The sequence below is a fragment of the Cynoglossus semilaevis genome, chromosome 4 (assembly GCF_000523025.1).
Source record: "Cynoglossus semilaevis isolate Cse_v1.0 chromosome 4, Cse_v1.0, whole genome shotgun sequence".
Lineage (NCBI taxonomy): Eukaryota > Metazoa > Chordata > Actinopteri > Pleuronectiformes > Cynoglossidae > Cynoglossus > Cynoglossus semilaevis.
This window is the reverse complement of record NC_024310.1, coordinates 17693624-17711316: the sequence shown is the minus strand read 5'-3', so window position 1 is coordinate 17711316 and position 17693 is coordinate 17693624. Positions and strand designations below refer to the sequence as shown.

General features: G+C 40.7%; 1 protein-coding gene across 1 annotated transcript; it reads left to right on the top strand.

Annotated features, from left to right (window-relative positions):
- Window positions 1-5477: 5477 nt before the first annotated feature.
- Window positions 5478-17184, top strand: abhd15a (abhydrolase domain containing 15a). Its single transcript, XM_008309752.3, is given in 3 exon segments — window positions 5478-6461; window positions 13336-13699; window positions 15075-17184. Coding segments are annotated over 3 exon segments (1497 nt in total). The 5' UTR covers window positions 5478-5987; the 3' UTR covers window positions 15734-17184.
- Window positions 17185-17693: the final 509 nt, after the last annotated feature.

Genomic DNA, 17693 nt, shown 5'->3' with positions numbered 1-17693 from the left:
AAGAATCAAAACATGACCCACTTTGCCTTTGTAACTTGTGGAAAATGTTTGAATGAAAAGCTGAACTGTAAATTATCACATCTTTCTCTCTCTCTCTCTCTCTCTCTCTCTCTCTGTTCCACATTTGTAGAACACAAAGGCCAGAAAATGACAGAGAACAACATTTGTTTAACTGCACAATATAAAACGGTTTGTGCCATTTAGGAGTAAGCGCAGCGCATCTATAAAAGCTCAGGCAGTTATTCATTTATTTATTGACAGTATTGTGTTGTTTATTCTGCTGTACCGCAGAAAAAATATATACAAGTAGCAAATTGTTACATCCAGTAGCAGTAAGTACTTCAAACACATTTTGTATCACGCACAGTATCTCAGACAGGTATTTGAAGTCAGCATTGCTCACTGTACTTTAAAAATACACGCCCGATCTTAAGCTAAAAGGACCTGTGACATGATGTTGTTTTGCTGTTAGCAAGCAAGCTGAAAATGTAGTAGTAACTAAATCTTACGATCCCATTGTATCTGTTGTTTTAATTTATATAATATTAGATGAGTTGATCCATCCAGCCATCCATTTTCATCCACTTATCCGTTACTGGGTCGCAGGGGCAGCAGTCTCCTTGACCGACACCCAAATCACACTGCACCGTACCAAGCCCCCAAACCTTTCTGCGGGTGGTGAGTCCACTGGAAGGTACCACCCGCCCTGAGACATTGCCTCTGGGCCAAAGCGCAACTAGATAAGTTGATGCTTGAGTCAAATATGATCTGGCAGGAACACAACAGAAAGAGGACAGAGAATCACATGTCAGTCTTTAGGCTGCAGAGCTCTGGTGACGACCTTAGCTTAAGGAACATGTCTGACTGTTGACGATGCGGATGATGAATCGCTAAACGCTAACGCAGCACCCGCTCCTCATTTCCTTCTTTCTAAACATACGGCGTTTTAACTCATGTAAACAACACACTGTGCCCTTCAGTACAACCTGATTGTCTTTGTAGACAGAGATTACCAGTAGAGAGCCTGTGTGAGAAAAATCAACAAAGCAACCTGGGTATTACTTACTGTAGCGCCTCAGCCATAATTGGACATCATCCAGTATAAACATATGGGACTGGCTTTTTATCCTAATCACCACATAGAGTATGTTGTAGTGGCATAAGCAGTATATTAATGTCGACCCCGTGTTTTACTGTTTCGGGAATCAATCTGATTGGCTCTTTGATTTCTGAGGTTAATATTAAAATCTATTAATTTTACTACCTCCGTCTGCTCTGCAACGATGATGTTGTTGGGATTTTCCAGTCTGATGTAGGCGTCTCCCTTAGAGTGATATGTGTTGACATTAGCTGAGTGACTGAATCATCTGGTTGACAGACTTCGCTATCAATCACCTGTAGTGACAAAGGATTTTAAATTAGCTCCATGGACTAAAAAGACTATTGCAGGTGACATGTTTTCTCTTTTTCATTTTATACATTTTATTATTTTGATTGGAAAAAATGACTTCTATTGTCTGTGTATTAATCTGTGTTTTTGACATTTTTTCTTCTCAAAATATCATCACAAGTACTTTCCAACATGAACTGGTTTCCTGTGGTGCAGTTATGTACATATTGGACTTATTTGTTTTTGCAGGAAGTTACACATCTGTAGTTACATTAAGTCAATTCCAACCTAAGCTGTTCAGCCCAGAAGGATGTAGAACCTCTGTGTTAGGAAAATTATTGATTTTATGTTTATCTAAAATGAATGAAAACAAAAAAGCGTAGTTAAATGTTACTACAAATACATACCACAACTTGTAGGTACTAGTATACATTTTGTTTTTTGTTAACATAATTTTTATTTTAAATTTAATGGGACTATGGTGTATATATATACAGTATGTATATATATATATATATACTGAAAAAGGTGATGTTTTGGTTAATGTCTAGATAGTTGCTGAATAGTAATTTTTTTTTTCATCACAGTTTTAATTAAAGCTCTTTTTATGACTGTTCAGATCATTAAATGGACATTTTTATCCTCCGCTAAATTCTTCTTATCACTAATGAATAGAAAAGCTTGACATGGTGGACTATTTTTACCTGTGAAAACTGCCTTGGCTGCTCAGCCAACACTGACCTTTTTCACAATACATTTCCATAGATGTCTCTATAATATGCTAATGTGTTGGTCACGGGTACAGGAAGTTTCAGTGAGGCAGGAACGTTGCAACAGGATGTGGTCAGGTGTTGATGTATGCAGGAAGGTGAATTTGAAACAGACCAGCAGAGAGCGTTGTGACGAATCGTTTCATTTACAGTACGGTTTGTTCTTTGGAACATTTAGAGCAACAGAGAATTTTGAATAATTTGAAATTGAATTTTATTTTTTCGTAATCATGTGTTGAAGTGATAAATTGTCCAGCGTGGACGTTTGATCTATGGTGACTCACACCAGACTTGAGCTACGTCATAGTCAGGGACATGAAGTATACAGTCGCACTAAAGTAAACCCAACGCAACAGGTTGTTGTAACACATTTACAACATCAGGTGCCTTGTTGGCTGCCTTCTGGCTACAAGGTTGGTCAAAAAGTTCAAAAACGTGGAAACAAAAAAACTTTTTTGAGCCTTGATTCAAGTCTAATTACTTTTGCATACAATGTTTCCTTTGTGCAATGTCTCCTCTAAAGAATTCTTAAGGAATTTCCATCAGTAGACAGAAAGAAATCTGATGGAGCAAAACATGCTGCAACGCTTCACTGGTTTAAACAGCTTTGCGATGCCATGCAAAATGACTTGGAGGGTCGCATTTGGCCCGCGGGCCTTGAGTTTGACACATGTGGTCTAAGAGTTGAGTCCCTAAGAGAACGAGGGATGTGATCTTTTTTTGGCCTTCCAGATGTCCACCAGTGGTTTTCATCCTGACTAAAGAGTCAATAAGAACGAGGTTTGAAATACTCAGGATGGATATTCGGCGGGGCCCACAAATTAGATCAGCACTCATCACCATGAGTCATGAGGCCTGAACCGACTGCTCTCTTTTCCCTCCTCTGTTGAGACTTGTAATCATCCTCCTTTTCCTCCTCTCGTGCCTCCCTAACTCGTAATAAAAAAAGCTCTTTCGTGCGGGGTGTGAGTCACAGTTGTGACGATAGACATGTTACACTTTTGTTTGCACTGCGGTTAAGTGGTTACCTGGTGATAGGTTGGATTTATTGTTGTATTGTCACACTTACGACAAAAACAAAACAAAAAAAATCAAAAACAGATGTATTCCCGAGTCAAGAAATTTGAGCCATATCTAGTTGTTTACTTACAGGGTTGTAAATTCCTGCGGGGAAAAAAAAAAACAAAAAAAACAAACAAACCGGGAACTAATTCAGACAGAATGCGTGGGAGCAGAGTTATAATCTGAGGAAATACTTGCAGTGCATGTGTGACAAAAATCTATGATTTACAGACAAAGTCTTGTTTATTGTCTTGTTCAACAACAACAGCAGCAGCAGCAACATTCATAATAATAATATTAATATTAATTGATGTGTAAACAGTGAATGTGCACACAGGTCAGCCTGGACTGGGTGCTAGTTTAAGCCTCATAACTCCAGACATTTGCCATTTGTATAAATTGATAAAATGCCGTATTGTTCTTTTAGTTTCAAACCTCACTTCTTTACTGGAGATGTAATTTGGCTGCAGCTTTTTTCATTGCAGGGAAAAAAAACTGCAGCCTTTAGGCTAGATCTTTATTTCAGTGCCGGGCTGTTTCTACATGTGTCAGCATTCTTGGTGAAACACTTTGGCTTTTGCATATGAAAGCACAACATTTGATTGCAAATTAGGTTTGCGTGCCTGGGCATTGCCTTGTAACCCATTTAAGGAACATTTCTGGCATTGTTTCTGCATATTTTAGGACCAAAACCTGGTCTCAATGAGGCAGAAACTCATTTCCGGGACTCGGGTTAAAGTGAAGATGAGGATGTGATTTGCAGTTGGAGGTTTATTTTTCTCGGGCTTTCGAGCAAGAAATAGTCTTGCGATTAATGATATATTGTAACTGTTTTTACTTAATGTACACAAACAAACCACTTCTACAGAGTAAGCTCGATTAAGACGGTCTGTGAAATGACTCACATTTTAATCAGTCCTGGAGAAATAAGTGATTTTTCCGACCACTGTTTTTGGACTTTGATAAATGTGTACGAGGAACACACTGTCAGTGTTTAGAAAAATATAACTTGACATTTCATAGGGCCCTTCGTGGTGACAAGGATATTTTTCTTCTTGTCTCAAGTTGATTTATTAACCTTCGGCCCTTTTTGTTTTCCCTCATTAAAGCAAAATATGCCATTGTTTTGTCATCTTCTGTGACCTTTGGTCACCACCTGTGACCTTCTGTGGCTGTTGGGAGAGGGAAACCTTTAAAATATATTCAGGGTATGTGTAGATTTGTAATTCATGTGAACTTTACATTGTTTTAGGAAAAAAGAAATGTTGTTTTATTAACCTTCCATCTATAGAATTTCTGAAATACATTCCACAAAGATAAGAATCCATCTGTACGCCTTACTTATTTTTGCGTTTTTTTAACTTGCTTAATCATGAAAGTGACTGGGCATGGGTTGTACTACAGGTTGTAGCCTAGAGCTCCCTCTGCTGGAGGTGGTCATACTGTGACCCTTTGGGGGGACAAAACATCAATGAACAAATTATTAAAAAATAATATGTTCTAACGTCGTTACCTCACACATGGACAAATATTTAGTGCTTGAAACCAATTGATTTTAACCAGCACTGCAACTTTTGAATGACTTTTTAATATTATATTGAACTGTTTGTGTTTGTTTGGGTGTTTTATATAATAATTTTTATTCATTTTCATCAAACTCAGTTTGGTTCAGGGGCCCCAAGTCGGCTGGATCAGTAAAATCATAACATAATAACATTGCATTAATTATAATAAGTATATGTTTTCAAATATATGGGAAAATATTCACATTCAATGAAATGTCTTTTGACAAAACACCACGGACATGACATGTCTGAGGATGTATTTCTTACAAAATTCATCATGCGGGCCCAAATGAACGTCCTAGCGGACCGGTTTTGGTCCCCGGGCCGTATGTTTGACGCCCCTGATCTATATATTTGTGTGTGAGTGAAATAGATGTTAGGGATCAGGAGGAGAGACTCTCTCATGTAGGTCACCATAATTGCTAGAACCGACTGTGCTTTTACACGCACACACTTTTAGTCACTCACAAACACATACACACACACACCCGCGCACGCAACTCATTGTTCAATCCACGCAGAAGGAATTTTCGCTCGTCTTGCATCGACCGTGCTCTTCACTCCACAAGTGGAAAGTCGTGTTCTTCAGTCTCATACTGTGTCACATCGTGAGAAAGACGGAGATCATACGTCGATTAACGATAAACCAATCTCTACATACATGTTTTATTGTCTTTGTTGTCGATTAACGATAAACCAATCTCTACATCCATGTTTTATTGTCTTTGTTGTTGTTTACATGTCTAACACCACGAGCATCGCGCGTGTCCGCAGCACCTGCTCACTAACAGGGGGTTGGACCCGCGGAGAGAGAGGCGTGAACGGCTGGCTGCAGTCACAGCCGCAGACGTCGCTCGCTGAAGCGCGCAATCACCGGCGTCGATCAGTCAACGCAAATAAATCAAACACACGGTGACCGACAGATTTCGGCTTTTTTAAGACGCGAAAACAAGACATCGTGTCAGGTTTGAGAGGAGTGGAGACGCTGCGTAACGCCGCCACGCGACAACGAGGGGACGTGCGTTTGGCACCGCAGATATACAGCAAACTTCAGAGACCGAAGGCGTTTAGGACGATACTTTCACGTGTTGTAAGAGGAGGACATGTCTCCGTTTTCTTATTTATCTTTGTTAAAGTAAATCATTGTGAGTTTTTGCGCGGCCGCCCTCTGTCCGCTGCGCTCTCTTCCCAACCGTGCCAATGCTGGAATGGCTGGTGGCTCTGTGCGTTGTGATCCCAGTGGTGTTGATGTGGATCGGTTCCAGGTACCTTGGTACCAAGAGTCCACTCGCGCTGCTCCAGAGATTGTGGACTCCACGGGCAGCCGAGCACCAGAGCGAGAGAACTCGCACCGTGGAACTGATCTGCAAACCGTCCGCTCTGGCCAACTATCTCCTCAAACACTGCAGGACTTTCACCAATTACTCGCCCTGTGTCGGTTGGACCTGGAGGGCCAGTGCGTTCCTGCAGAGTGTGTACGAGACGTGCTGGCCTTACGAAAGTCCGGTCCAGTTCGTGCGGGACAACCTGCAGCTGAGCGACGACGGGCTGGTGGCCTTGGACTGGGCGGTGCCATCCTACCAGAAACGACGCAGGACTTCCAGTCACTCCACCAGTCCGGTGCTGCTCATCATCCCAAACTCATTTGGCAAAATCACCAGGAATGTGTTAAAGGTAATGCAACTGTTAAGCAATTAGACAAGGCTGTACTGTACAATCAATTAGTCAACTAATCCATTAATCAACCACAACTCCATGAACAGGCTGTTTATTTCAGTGGAATTGTGGCTGCAGATTGAATATTGCTTCTCTGTCTATTCTGGGGGAAATGTGTACAACTAAAAAACAACGATGTCATCAAAAAACTCTGCTCAACTTTTCTTAAGGTACATTTTTACCCAGAGGGCACTGCTTCTGCAGCAGGGCATTCTAGTTCATACACAAAACAAACACAATTTACGTGGACTCATCAATGCAACTTTGGGGGGGGAAAAACAGGCTCTGGGCTTAAGGTACAAAGTCATGACTATACAGTAAGTACTGTTGATGTTACTGGGGAGTACTCTGGAAACTGGACAAAAACTATAGATGTGGTTTAAAAATCATACTTTTATTATCTATTTTTTTATAATTTGCAAAAAATACACACTGTCAGTCAACAGTGTACTCAGATATGTTGTGTTCAATGACCAAAGACATCCTTGTTCAATGTATTTTTTTCTTTCACCAACAAAAAAATCCAGGAAATCTGATTAAATTTGCTTTGATGGAATACGATAGAACAGCACACCACAGCAGTGCAGTGTAAATCAGTTGCAGTTGAAAAAAGCCACAGTTCTGAGGAGGAAAAAAACAAACTGCAATCTCACTGAGTCAACAATTATTTAACAATTAACCATTATTGTAAACAACCTCAGTAGCTGATGTACCATGATGTCTTGTTATTGGATTTGTAAAAAAAATTCTAACTGAGTTATTTCTTTGACTTTCACCCGGGAGCGAAAACCAATCTTCCGTCATGACATTTATTATCTCGTTTGACCAGCCCTGTCCTCACCATGATGGACTCACCACGTAATCCCAACATGATATTATCACCTGAAGCCATTTCTGTCTATTTCCAAACAAAAGGTCAGAATGCTTTAAATAGACGTACCGCTGAAGTAATTTTGTTGCTGCAGCAGAGGCACGTAACGTTCGAAAAGAGAGAAACTCGATCTCTAATGTACAAGAAACCTGAAGCACACATGATATTTAATCCACGCCAAGACAAAAAGGGAACCTACGCAAACAAGACGTCAGATTTTAGGGAAGTAAACTCAGGAAAATGCGTGCGCAATTCAACGTCGGTCATTAGGGCAAAGGCAACTACTTGAGTGTCAGACTGAAAGGGGGGAGAGGAAAAAACCCGTGCGATTGAAAAGAGCAGATGTGGAGGCAGTTCCAGCCTTTTATCTGCTCCTTCAGTACATTGACTGGGTTAATTGAGTGAGGAATTCAAATGCGTCGCTCGACTCCAGGGGCCGTTGGCAGTGAATGGATGCTTCGCATAAATGCCTGCTGGCTCTCACTATCACTCCGGGCTCCTGACGCCACGCTTGCTCAATTCGTTTCTCGGTGTTAGCTCTGGTGTGCGCAACTACACCGCTGGCCTACTGACAGCTCGGTGTCAGAACTCGCAAGTCTGCAACAAATGGAAATGCCAAGCAAATCAAATGTGTTTGACATAAACGTGAAACGGTGATTTGCGAATGAGTTGGACACGGGTCCCAGACTTTAACTGGATTTATTGGTTATACTCCTACTGTATTTAGTAGAAACTGACCTAAAATATAGATAAATAGATACGTAGGTGATAGATACAACTGTGTAGGTGTGCATATATGTGTCAAACTTCAGGCCGGGGGGCCAAATGCGGCCCGCCAAGCCGTTCTGTGTGGCCGGTGAGAGCTTAAAAAACATTTAGTAAAACATTTCGTATTTTTTATTACACAGCAATAAAAAATATTTGTAGCTTGAATAAATAATAATCAATTGCAGAAACATGTATTAGTCTGTTATGGAGGAGCTACATCCATACCAGGGGTGCCCAAAGGACTGGTCAGCCAGTACCATCTGTTACTACAGACCAGTACCAAGGTGCTGAGCATTGAAGTATCATTAAAATTTCAAAATAAAACATCATTCAGGCTCTAGTCTGTTTGTATCAGAGTCTGAATGACCTATTAATTTATAATATTGCTATTACCTTTAAATAAGGAAAGTAAATGGATATGACTGGATTTTTTTAAGTAAGTAAATTAGTAAAAATAAAGTACTTCTTTTTTTCACCCTGTCCCACTGCGGCCCAGTACCAAATGACTTTTGGACTAGTACTGGTCCTCGTACCGGGGGGTGTGGACCCCTGATCTATACAGTCTTCCATTCACAACCGGCCCTTCAAGGGAGACTGTATTGCTGATGTGGCCCTCAGTGACAGCCCTGCGCTATACAGTATATGTAAATATATATATATATATACAGTAATGACTATACATTTTGAGTTATATTTTTGCATATTTTCGACATTAATTGTGATTAACTACGATCATAAGTAATCCTGTTCGATGTTGAGTAGTCCACAGCTACCCTAAAATCGATGCTCAGTAATCAGATTTAAAATTCTAAAAAGATTTTTACTTTTTTTTTATCAGGCACCAGACTAAGCAAGGACAGGCAGCCAAAGAAATCCATTAAATCAGTGTCTGCAGCTACAGTGAACATCTGAAGTGTTGCAGGACTGACACAATTCATAACCAATCCAATGTATCCCTCTGACCCATTTCTGGGTCACATCCTATTCTGATGTTCGGTATTGAGAAAGAGAAAAAGCTGTAAGTATTTGTAAAAAAAAAAAAAAAAGAATATATTTACAAAGACAAAGAAGAGAAGGAAGACAGGGTTGAGATGGGTTTGGGCCTGTTTCTGGCCATCATGTAAGCACAGGGGGACTTTGAGATGCTGTCAGTACTTCAGGCTACCCTGGAGCTCCGTGAGGGATATACACTAATTAAGAATGTGTCTGATGCTTGAAATATCCTCTGTGCGTCTGTTCTGGGAAGAGAGAGATAAAAGCAGGTCATATTTACATTGGTACTGACATGTTTCTCTCTATGCGTGACACAGAGATGGAACAGGAAGGACACGTCCCCCCGTCTCTAATTCAGTCACCACATATGACCCATTTCCTCTTAAATCATCTGTACTTTTCACTGAAGTTCTTTTGCACTTCTTGTTTTGTTCAGTCTGATATCATTTATATCGCATTTCATTACTCTACCAGAGATCAAAATACCTTCCTAGGCTATATATTTAAATGTCACTTGAATGTCATTTATCACTGTTTTTTTTTCATCTTCTTTCCCATGATATATTATTCATAACTCTGCAAGCAGTTACTCCACATCTACATATATTTTCATCCTGCCCCCTGCTGAGACTTGGGTTGATTTGAATAGAAGAGAACAGGGTTTGTTCAGAGATCAGCTCCCTTGGTTACTTTTAAAGCCAATCTTATCCTCATTTTAACTTAATTTGTGGCCTTGAGTTATAATGAAGCTGCCAATAGCGACATCACAGTATTTCATCACGTCGTTTAAAGCATTGTTGGTCTGTGAGAGAGTGAGTTTTGTCTCTACCAACAGCGTTGGTGTCCATTGCAGAGCTGGCACGATGTCCAGTCTTGAGTCACTGTCAAAAGAATTTATCACCTAACTGGCAATTTATACGCTCTGGCACAATAAATAAGTCGGTAAGAAAACCTGCGCCAAAGTTGTCACTGCTTCTCTATGACATTAAAAAAAACACCTCTGCTCTCCGCAACAAATTTAAGGTGGAAAATTGATCATTTAAGAGTTCTGTACCTTTCTCTTCCTCACTGGCAGTACCTTTTTTGGTTCTGCCAGTTCTTTCGTGCTGCGGTTCGTGTGGGAGCTGCAGCAGTGTTAGTCCACTGCTAGTCAACATCCAACATCCCTCTTGTGATTCATGGTTCGTCTGTTCTCTGAGTTAATAAGGAAACATAATAATTATAATGATGACGTAATTATCTGTGTACATGAATTAAGGCTTTGCTTTATCTTAAAATATCTTTAAAAAAAATCTAAAAATATTGAAATACAAAGATGTAGCATCACATAAATACACACAGGTTTTTTTGTGTTTTTTTTGTTTGTTTGTTTTTTAAAAAAAAAGCCAATTTAAATTTTCCAGGTAATTGAATGTTTAGGTGGAGTTAAATAAGCTGTGGTAGTGAACGGTCCTGCTGTGACGTTGCTTTTTTTTGGTGACGATTATTCACAACATGCAGCTGTGTGAAAACCAAAGACACAGCATCACATAGGCAGTAAGCCATCCACAGTCCCTGAGGTCGGTTTTAGCATAAAAATCTGTTTAGCGTTGCAGCTCTTAAACTCAGTCTTTATGGTAAATAGTGAAATTGTAGAAACTATTTCAGGCATGACAGAGACATCAACTGTCACTCCGTCTCTGATGATGGTGTTCAGGCACACTCTCATCCTACACTTTGGTTGGAGGTTTGAAAGAGGAGGGTTCAGTGGTTATTATCTTCTCTGACGCTGCCTGATCGTGCGTCTGCTTTCTCATCCTATTTTTACCAAGATAAAGTGGCAAAAAAACAACCCACTGCAGTCTTTCACTGCTGGTAAATATTTGATGCAGTTGGACTGCGGCTGTTTCTGCGCTCCGCTGGGATTTCTGTAGAACTAAAGCAGAAATCTAACTCATTTAAAATCACCCACCCTGTTTTCTGAACCTGCAGGTTTGGTCTGCGTGGTGTGTACGTGTGTGTGTGTGGCCACACATATTTTACTGAAGAAACATTAATGTCTGGTTTACTGAGACAAAAGGAGTCTCCAGACAGTTATTCTCAGTTATTAACCTCAGAGGCTACTTCATATTTATATTCCTTATCTGAATGAGAATCCTGAGCCGCTGAATGAAACTCTCCTCACAGCAGTTGTGTGGAATGAATGACATGGTTCTATAAGACGTAGGGTATGTTTGTTAGAAACTCTTATATTTAATATGTATTAAATGCCACATGGTACAGTAGAGGTTAGTGTTTTTGCCTTATGACAAGAAGGTCAGAGGTTCGATCCCCCCCACCACTCCCATACATGCAGAATTACATGTAGATATAGACTGAAATAGACACTAAAAGTAGTGATTCAGTCTAATATTTTTTTCCGTATAATAATAATACGTTTTTAAAATATTTTAACGCAACATGCATGAAAAATACCAGATCTGGAAGATTCTTTAACCAAGGTAGCCAAAAAGGTGACGGGTTAGAGATGAAGATTTTGAAGGGCGTGTCTACCGAAGGCTGCTTTTTGCTTATCACTTTGTGTTGGTTCCTAATATAGTTACACCTGGTAATGTGTAAAGATTGAGGGATGCAGAAGAAATGTATGTGGTTACAGGCCAAAAGTGTAAACTACTGCTGAATGTGCATAAACCTCAAGCTTCAAGGCAGTATTGTGGTTCTTTATACTGCTTTGAAGGATAAAGATAAGATATACCTCAAGCTTCAAGGCAGTATTGTGGTAGTACTTTATACTGCTTTGAGGGATAAAGATAAGATATAAAAAAAAAACTTCAATCTGATAAAGATAACAAAGAGAAATGTGGACCTTATTTCTTTTTTTTTAAATGTATAAAAACATTGTTTTTGTGTTTTTACAAAGCAAATTACAACAAAAACACCATACACTTAACATTATGAAATCTTCTGGCTGAGTCAACGTGCAGCCGTGCACATGTGGGGTGAAAAGGTAACATGTAAAATGAGAAAGTGAGGTTAGAGAAGTGAGGGAGCGATGGTGATGAAGAGTCAGTTCAGTTATTACTTAAAAAAAAACAGGTCTTTGCATAATTTGTTTAAAACATGAGAGCATGGGTTTTATTCTTATTCAACAACCATAAAACGATGTGTCAGACGAAAAGGAACAGCCATAAAAATGTTTTATATGCTGCGTGCAAGTTTGCAAAGTGTCTAATGTCGGGTCAGGGAGTGCAGCTGAAACTGTTTTTGAAAAACACCTCACAGATTCAAATACCTCATATCAGTAGTCTGTGGAGACAACGTCGTCATGAATGTTAAACACAGTAAATGTCCTGATGGGGACGTGCGAACACAGGTGTCCGATTCTTCCTCTGCTGGTGTTGACACTGCCGACGGCTGACAGGTCACTGCTGGTCAATGATGCGTGGCCATCTCTGCTTTTCTTTCTGTCTGTCTTTGTTTCTTTCATAGCGGTTGGTGTAATTGGATGGATTACGATAATAGTGCCCCCAGTGGGGAGCCTTGTATTTGGAACAAGAGCAAAATGTCACAAAAAAAAATTGGGTTCTTAGCAGATTTCCAATGTTGCACCTGGAGTCTTTTTTTTATTTTTTTTATTTTATCGTTTGTCAACAATAAGTATGTCGCTCTCCTTGACCTGCTGGTGGTGAGAAACATTCTGACGAACTACATACTAGGGATATCTGATAATACCGGCCTGATATGAAATAAATACATTTGTACTATATTAATCCCATATTTGGGAAATTGTGTTAGCAGCAGATATGCTGTTAATAGGCTGCGCAAGCGCCAAGCATGTGGTTCCTCTGGGAATCGAACCCAGGACCCTGCTTCTGAGGCAGGCGTGCTAATCTAATCTATTTTAATAATCAGGGTATTGTATGCAGAATGCTGGTGCCAGCAACTCATACAGTGGTTTGTCACCAATTTATGTTCGATCTGAAAAATGTTGACCAATATCGAACCGATACTTATCCTGAGTATTGGATCGGGCCATCCATAGTACATTTTCATCTCCGCTCAGTTGCATTGTGCAGTATGAGTTTCTTTACTGCCACCTACTGACTTTTTTCAGTATTTACATTCAGATACATTCACCGATTCAACAAAAAGGGAAAAAAGTCCTACATAATTGTGTATCTTTACCAATTGCTTCCATTTTTTGCTGTTCTTTCTCCACAGTTGTGTGAAACAGCTCTGGCTCATGGGTACCTACCGGTGGTTTTTAACCGTCGCAGTCACAACAACACACCCCTCACCACCGTGAGGCTGCAGCAGTTCGGTGATCCCGCCGATCTGCGTGAGGCTGTGCGCTACATCCGCTACAGACAGCCTGCGGGGAGACTGTACGCCGTGAGTGAGAGCAGCGGCTCAGGCCTCCTCCTCTCCTACCTGGGGGAGTGCGGCTCGTCCAGCTACGTGACGGCAGCCGTCTGCTTGTCTCCGGTGTTCCGCTGCCAGAGCTGGTTTGAGAGTGGGCTGTGCTGGCCGCTGCAGTGGGTGCTGGTGCTCTACCAGAGGATCTGCCTCAGCAGGTGAGGAACTGGTTAATGATCTGCATTTATGGCAATAGTTTTACATTAACTGTGAATCAGTGCTTATATTAAATGTTAAAGAGCTGCAAAGTGACTGGAAATTTTTCTGATCAAAAAATGTTTAAAAAAGAAAATTGTATTTATTTTTTAAATAACAAATTAATTAAAATATTTTTGACTTGTTTCCCAGGAAATAATATTAAATTGCTTTTGAATTTAATTTTTTTTTTTAAGTCTGCTAAACTATGTTATAGTAATATGGATCAGGGTAAGGAGGGTGGTTGGGATGGCAGTTATTTTTAGGTACATAAAAAAAAAGAAAACATACTTTGCAGTTCATGCATTATGTTGTGAAGTGAACCGTCAGACTAAGGCCTGGAGGTTATACAGACTAGCTAAGGCACCGTGACGAATTAGCAGCTACACCCGACTAATGACGGTAATAAAACGTGACTGGTTCTGGCAGTTTTGTAAAACTTTAACTGGAAACGTATGTCACTCTCACTCGCTTTTACAACAGTGCTCACCTTTGTGCACATGAATTTGAACGACTTTTAAAGTTCATTTTTGTTTTTTTATTAATATTCTGATTGTTTTCTGTCATTTAAATCGCCCTCTGATTTCAGTGTCCGTGACTTGGCGGTTTGTTTTGTTTGCTTTGTTAAAGTATGTAGGTGTTACACAGTGTGTGGTGCCGTAATTACCCTACAGAAGGGCAGTACAACATGCTTCACTGGCTTCTCTTAGCTGCTACGTTGCTGAGCAGAATACAGATTTGATCCCAGGTTTCATTTTTGAAATACCGGAATAGGATGGAGAGTGTGTTTTTGTAATATAAACCAAAGGAAGAAACAGACTACGAAATAAATCCTTCTATGGTGAGGGGTAGATCAATAACACTGCCTGACTTTTGTTTTCACACGCCTGGCTATCGTTTTTATTCCGTGATAACCTTGTCTTTTGCAGGATGCTGAATACATTTCTGAGCTGCGGCAGGCGCAGATGATTTCCCCACAGCAAGTGCTGAGATGCAGAAATAACAAGCCGTCAGGCTGCATAAATCAGCCGTCGAGCAGAATTAGCTGCAGCGGAGCCGGATTGAAGTAAAATACCGAGAAATATTTTACAACCTCATTCTTGTTGTACCAAGAAATACCTCCTACAGAACCGCTGGTTAACTTTATTGAACAGGTTGCTATTAGTGAGAAGTAACTGTAGCAACAGACTTGCTGCTGGAAGTCAGGTTTGTCGATTCAGGGAAAACGTCGTGACTTAGCTAAAGTTTCTTAAATTAGCATCGCTACCATGCAGCTTTCTTAGAATTGATTTACTTTGTTTTTGTCATATGTCTTTGTGCTGATGTGTGTGTGTAGGTACAGGACAGAGTGCTGGCTGAGTCCCTGCACAAAGATGCTGTGTTTTCCAGCTGCTCCTTGCGTGGACTGGAGGAGTCTTTGTTCTGTCAGACCGGACACGTCAACTCTGTACCAGGTGCGGCGTCTGGGACTAGCAGCAGCAGCAGTGGCTCCAACACTACAGTTAGCTGGGACGTTTACTGGGAACGTAACGAACCGCTCAGAGACGTGGACGAGGTGGCCATCCCTGTCCTGAGTGTGTGTGCCCAGGATGACCCGGTCCGTGGTGACACCCAGTCTACCGTACCAATGGAACTCTTTGAATCCAACCCACACTTTTTCCTCCTCCTGACTGACCTCGGAGGTCACTGTGGTTTCTCCACCCAGTCTGAAGTCAGCGCCGCCGGTGCATTCGGTGCCGTTGGTTGTGCAGCGGCACCGAACGGCGCGACACAGAGCAGCGGGACCAACTGGAGCCACAAAGCGCTGCTGGAATTCTTCAGGGCGACCACAGACTTCTTTGCCGCCGAGGAGCGAGCTAAGCAGCGCGCTGCCCGGAGGAGGGGGCTGGGGGGAGGTGCGTCGGGGAGGATTTTCCGCCACCGCAGCGTCAGTACGTGCAAAAGAGTGCCGGCGTGTTCCCATAACATCCATGCCATTTACAACTGGCAGCGTTCCTACACGCGGTAGAGGGGCTTAATGGAAGTTTAATGGAGTGACACACTGGGACATGAAGTGCACAGGCTGTTCTCTGGCTGCGTGACATGACGGTGTAATTCTCCCGGTCACTGAGATGAGGAAGGTAGCAGATGTCGTGAAGTAGTGAAGTGATGGCAGACTCTTCAGTCAGCCATAAAACACTAGACTGAATTAAAAACACAGCGAGTACCAGGTCCACATGACGCTGCCGTCGGTTCCAAAGTGTAGCGGTTAGTACGCCTGCCTCGGAAGCAGAGAGCAGAGAGTCCTGGGGTCGATTCCCAGAGGAATCACATGCTTGGCGCCTGCTGGCGGTAGCCTGTTGACACCAGATTTTGCTGTTAACACAAGAATTTTTCAAATTCCATATATATATATATATATATATATATATACGTATATATATATATACCTGTCATCGGAATGTGCTGGCTCTCTTCACTACCACAGGTTAAAACCCTAACTACTACCCTAGTACTATTTCTTACTACAGTTAAAATCAATAAAAATTGAAATAAATTTGCTTTTCCACTCCCTTCAATAGCCCAGTACCAGCCGCAGGGCTCGCTCCCCACTTTGGGAACCACCTGCCTAATGGCAGTGATCACAAATATAATTTTTAAACAATATTGCGCTTTTTTTTTTTTTGTATCCTAATTCAAATCCAAGCTAAATGTTGAACCTGAAATTGCGCTCTCACCTTCAAACTAGGCCCACAACAATGGTATTTTACCTTGGTCCCCACATGTATAGCTGTACAGAAACGCACACCCTCCGTTTTATTCAGCTACTGTTGTGGCTGTCTACATCCTACAGTGGTGTATTTGTATATTTGTACCAGGTTATTTAAGGTGTTGTTTCCTGTTTCCTGTTGTTGTTGTTTTCTCACTGAATTATATTTACTTTAAAGCAAAAACTACCAGTATTTTTGTGATGACGATATTAGAAAAAAAACACACGTTTTCAATTTCCTTGAGATCGATTTAGGAAAAGTAGTAATATCTCCAATATATGGGTCTCGTGAATAAAATAGTGAAGATAGTTTAAAGGATGTGTCGTCTAAAGTGCTATGATCAGCTGATAGTTCAGAGAATCTACTGGTTTGTTATTCCAGTTCAGTCACAGGGGGAGTTGGTGTTTTTTTTTTCTTTTTTTTTGTTTTGCTCATTTTTATTTATAAATCCACAGTTTTGTTTCAAATACACTGACCAACTACAGAGGTACAGTTTCAGTTCAGCTTCTGTCATTTGATTGCGTTAAATATCACACATGGGGCTTGACGTTCAGATAAATTCATGTAAATAATAATTGAAGTAAAACAGTTACATATTTAAATTATGGGGTTTTTTTTATTTTATAAACTTCCTTAGTCATGTGAATTTTAAAGGAAGAATTTAGAATTAATATTGGGCAAAAACATAATAAAAGTAATGCCTAATAAGTGATCAGTAATTATTATTGTTGTTTTTATTACTACTACTACTACTTTTGTATTTGCCATTTTGGATCAGATTTGCTTAACGCACTGCACCATAATTAGGAATCCTACATAATAGTAAACGCCACCTAGTGCTGCCACCTAGTGCTGCCACCTTGCTATCATTCAAGCATTAAAGCAGTGGTACACTTGTGCCAACGTGCCATATTCGAATGGAAGCCCCTCACCTCCCCCTTCCCCCCTCCCAAATCCCCCCGGCACCTCACCTCGCCCACCCCACTATTTGAAAAGTACTGCATTAGGGGGAACACCATAAAAATGGTAATTTGGTTTTGTTTTGATGTGTAAATAAGAATAGATTTAAAGCTGTACAATCTGTAAAAAAACAAACAAACAAAAAAAAAACAAAAAACTTGGTAAGTAACCAAGTTTTTTGTTTTTTTTTTTGTTTGTTATGACTAGTGGCAGAGTCTTGTACTGGCTCTGCAAAGAGAAGGAGGTGGAGATGAAGTT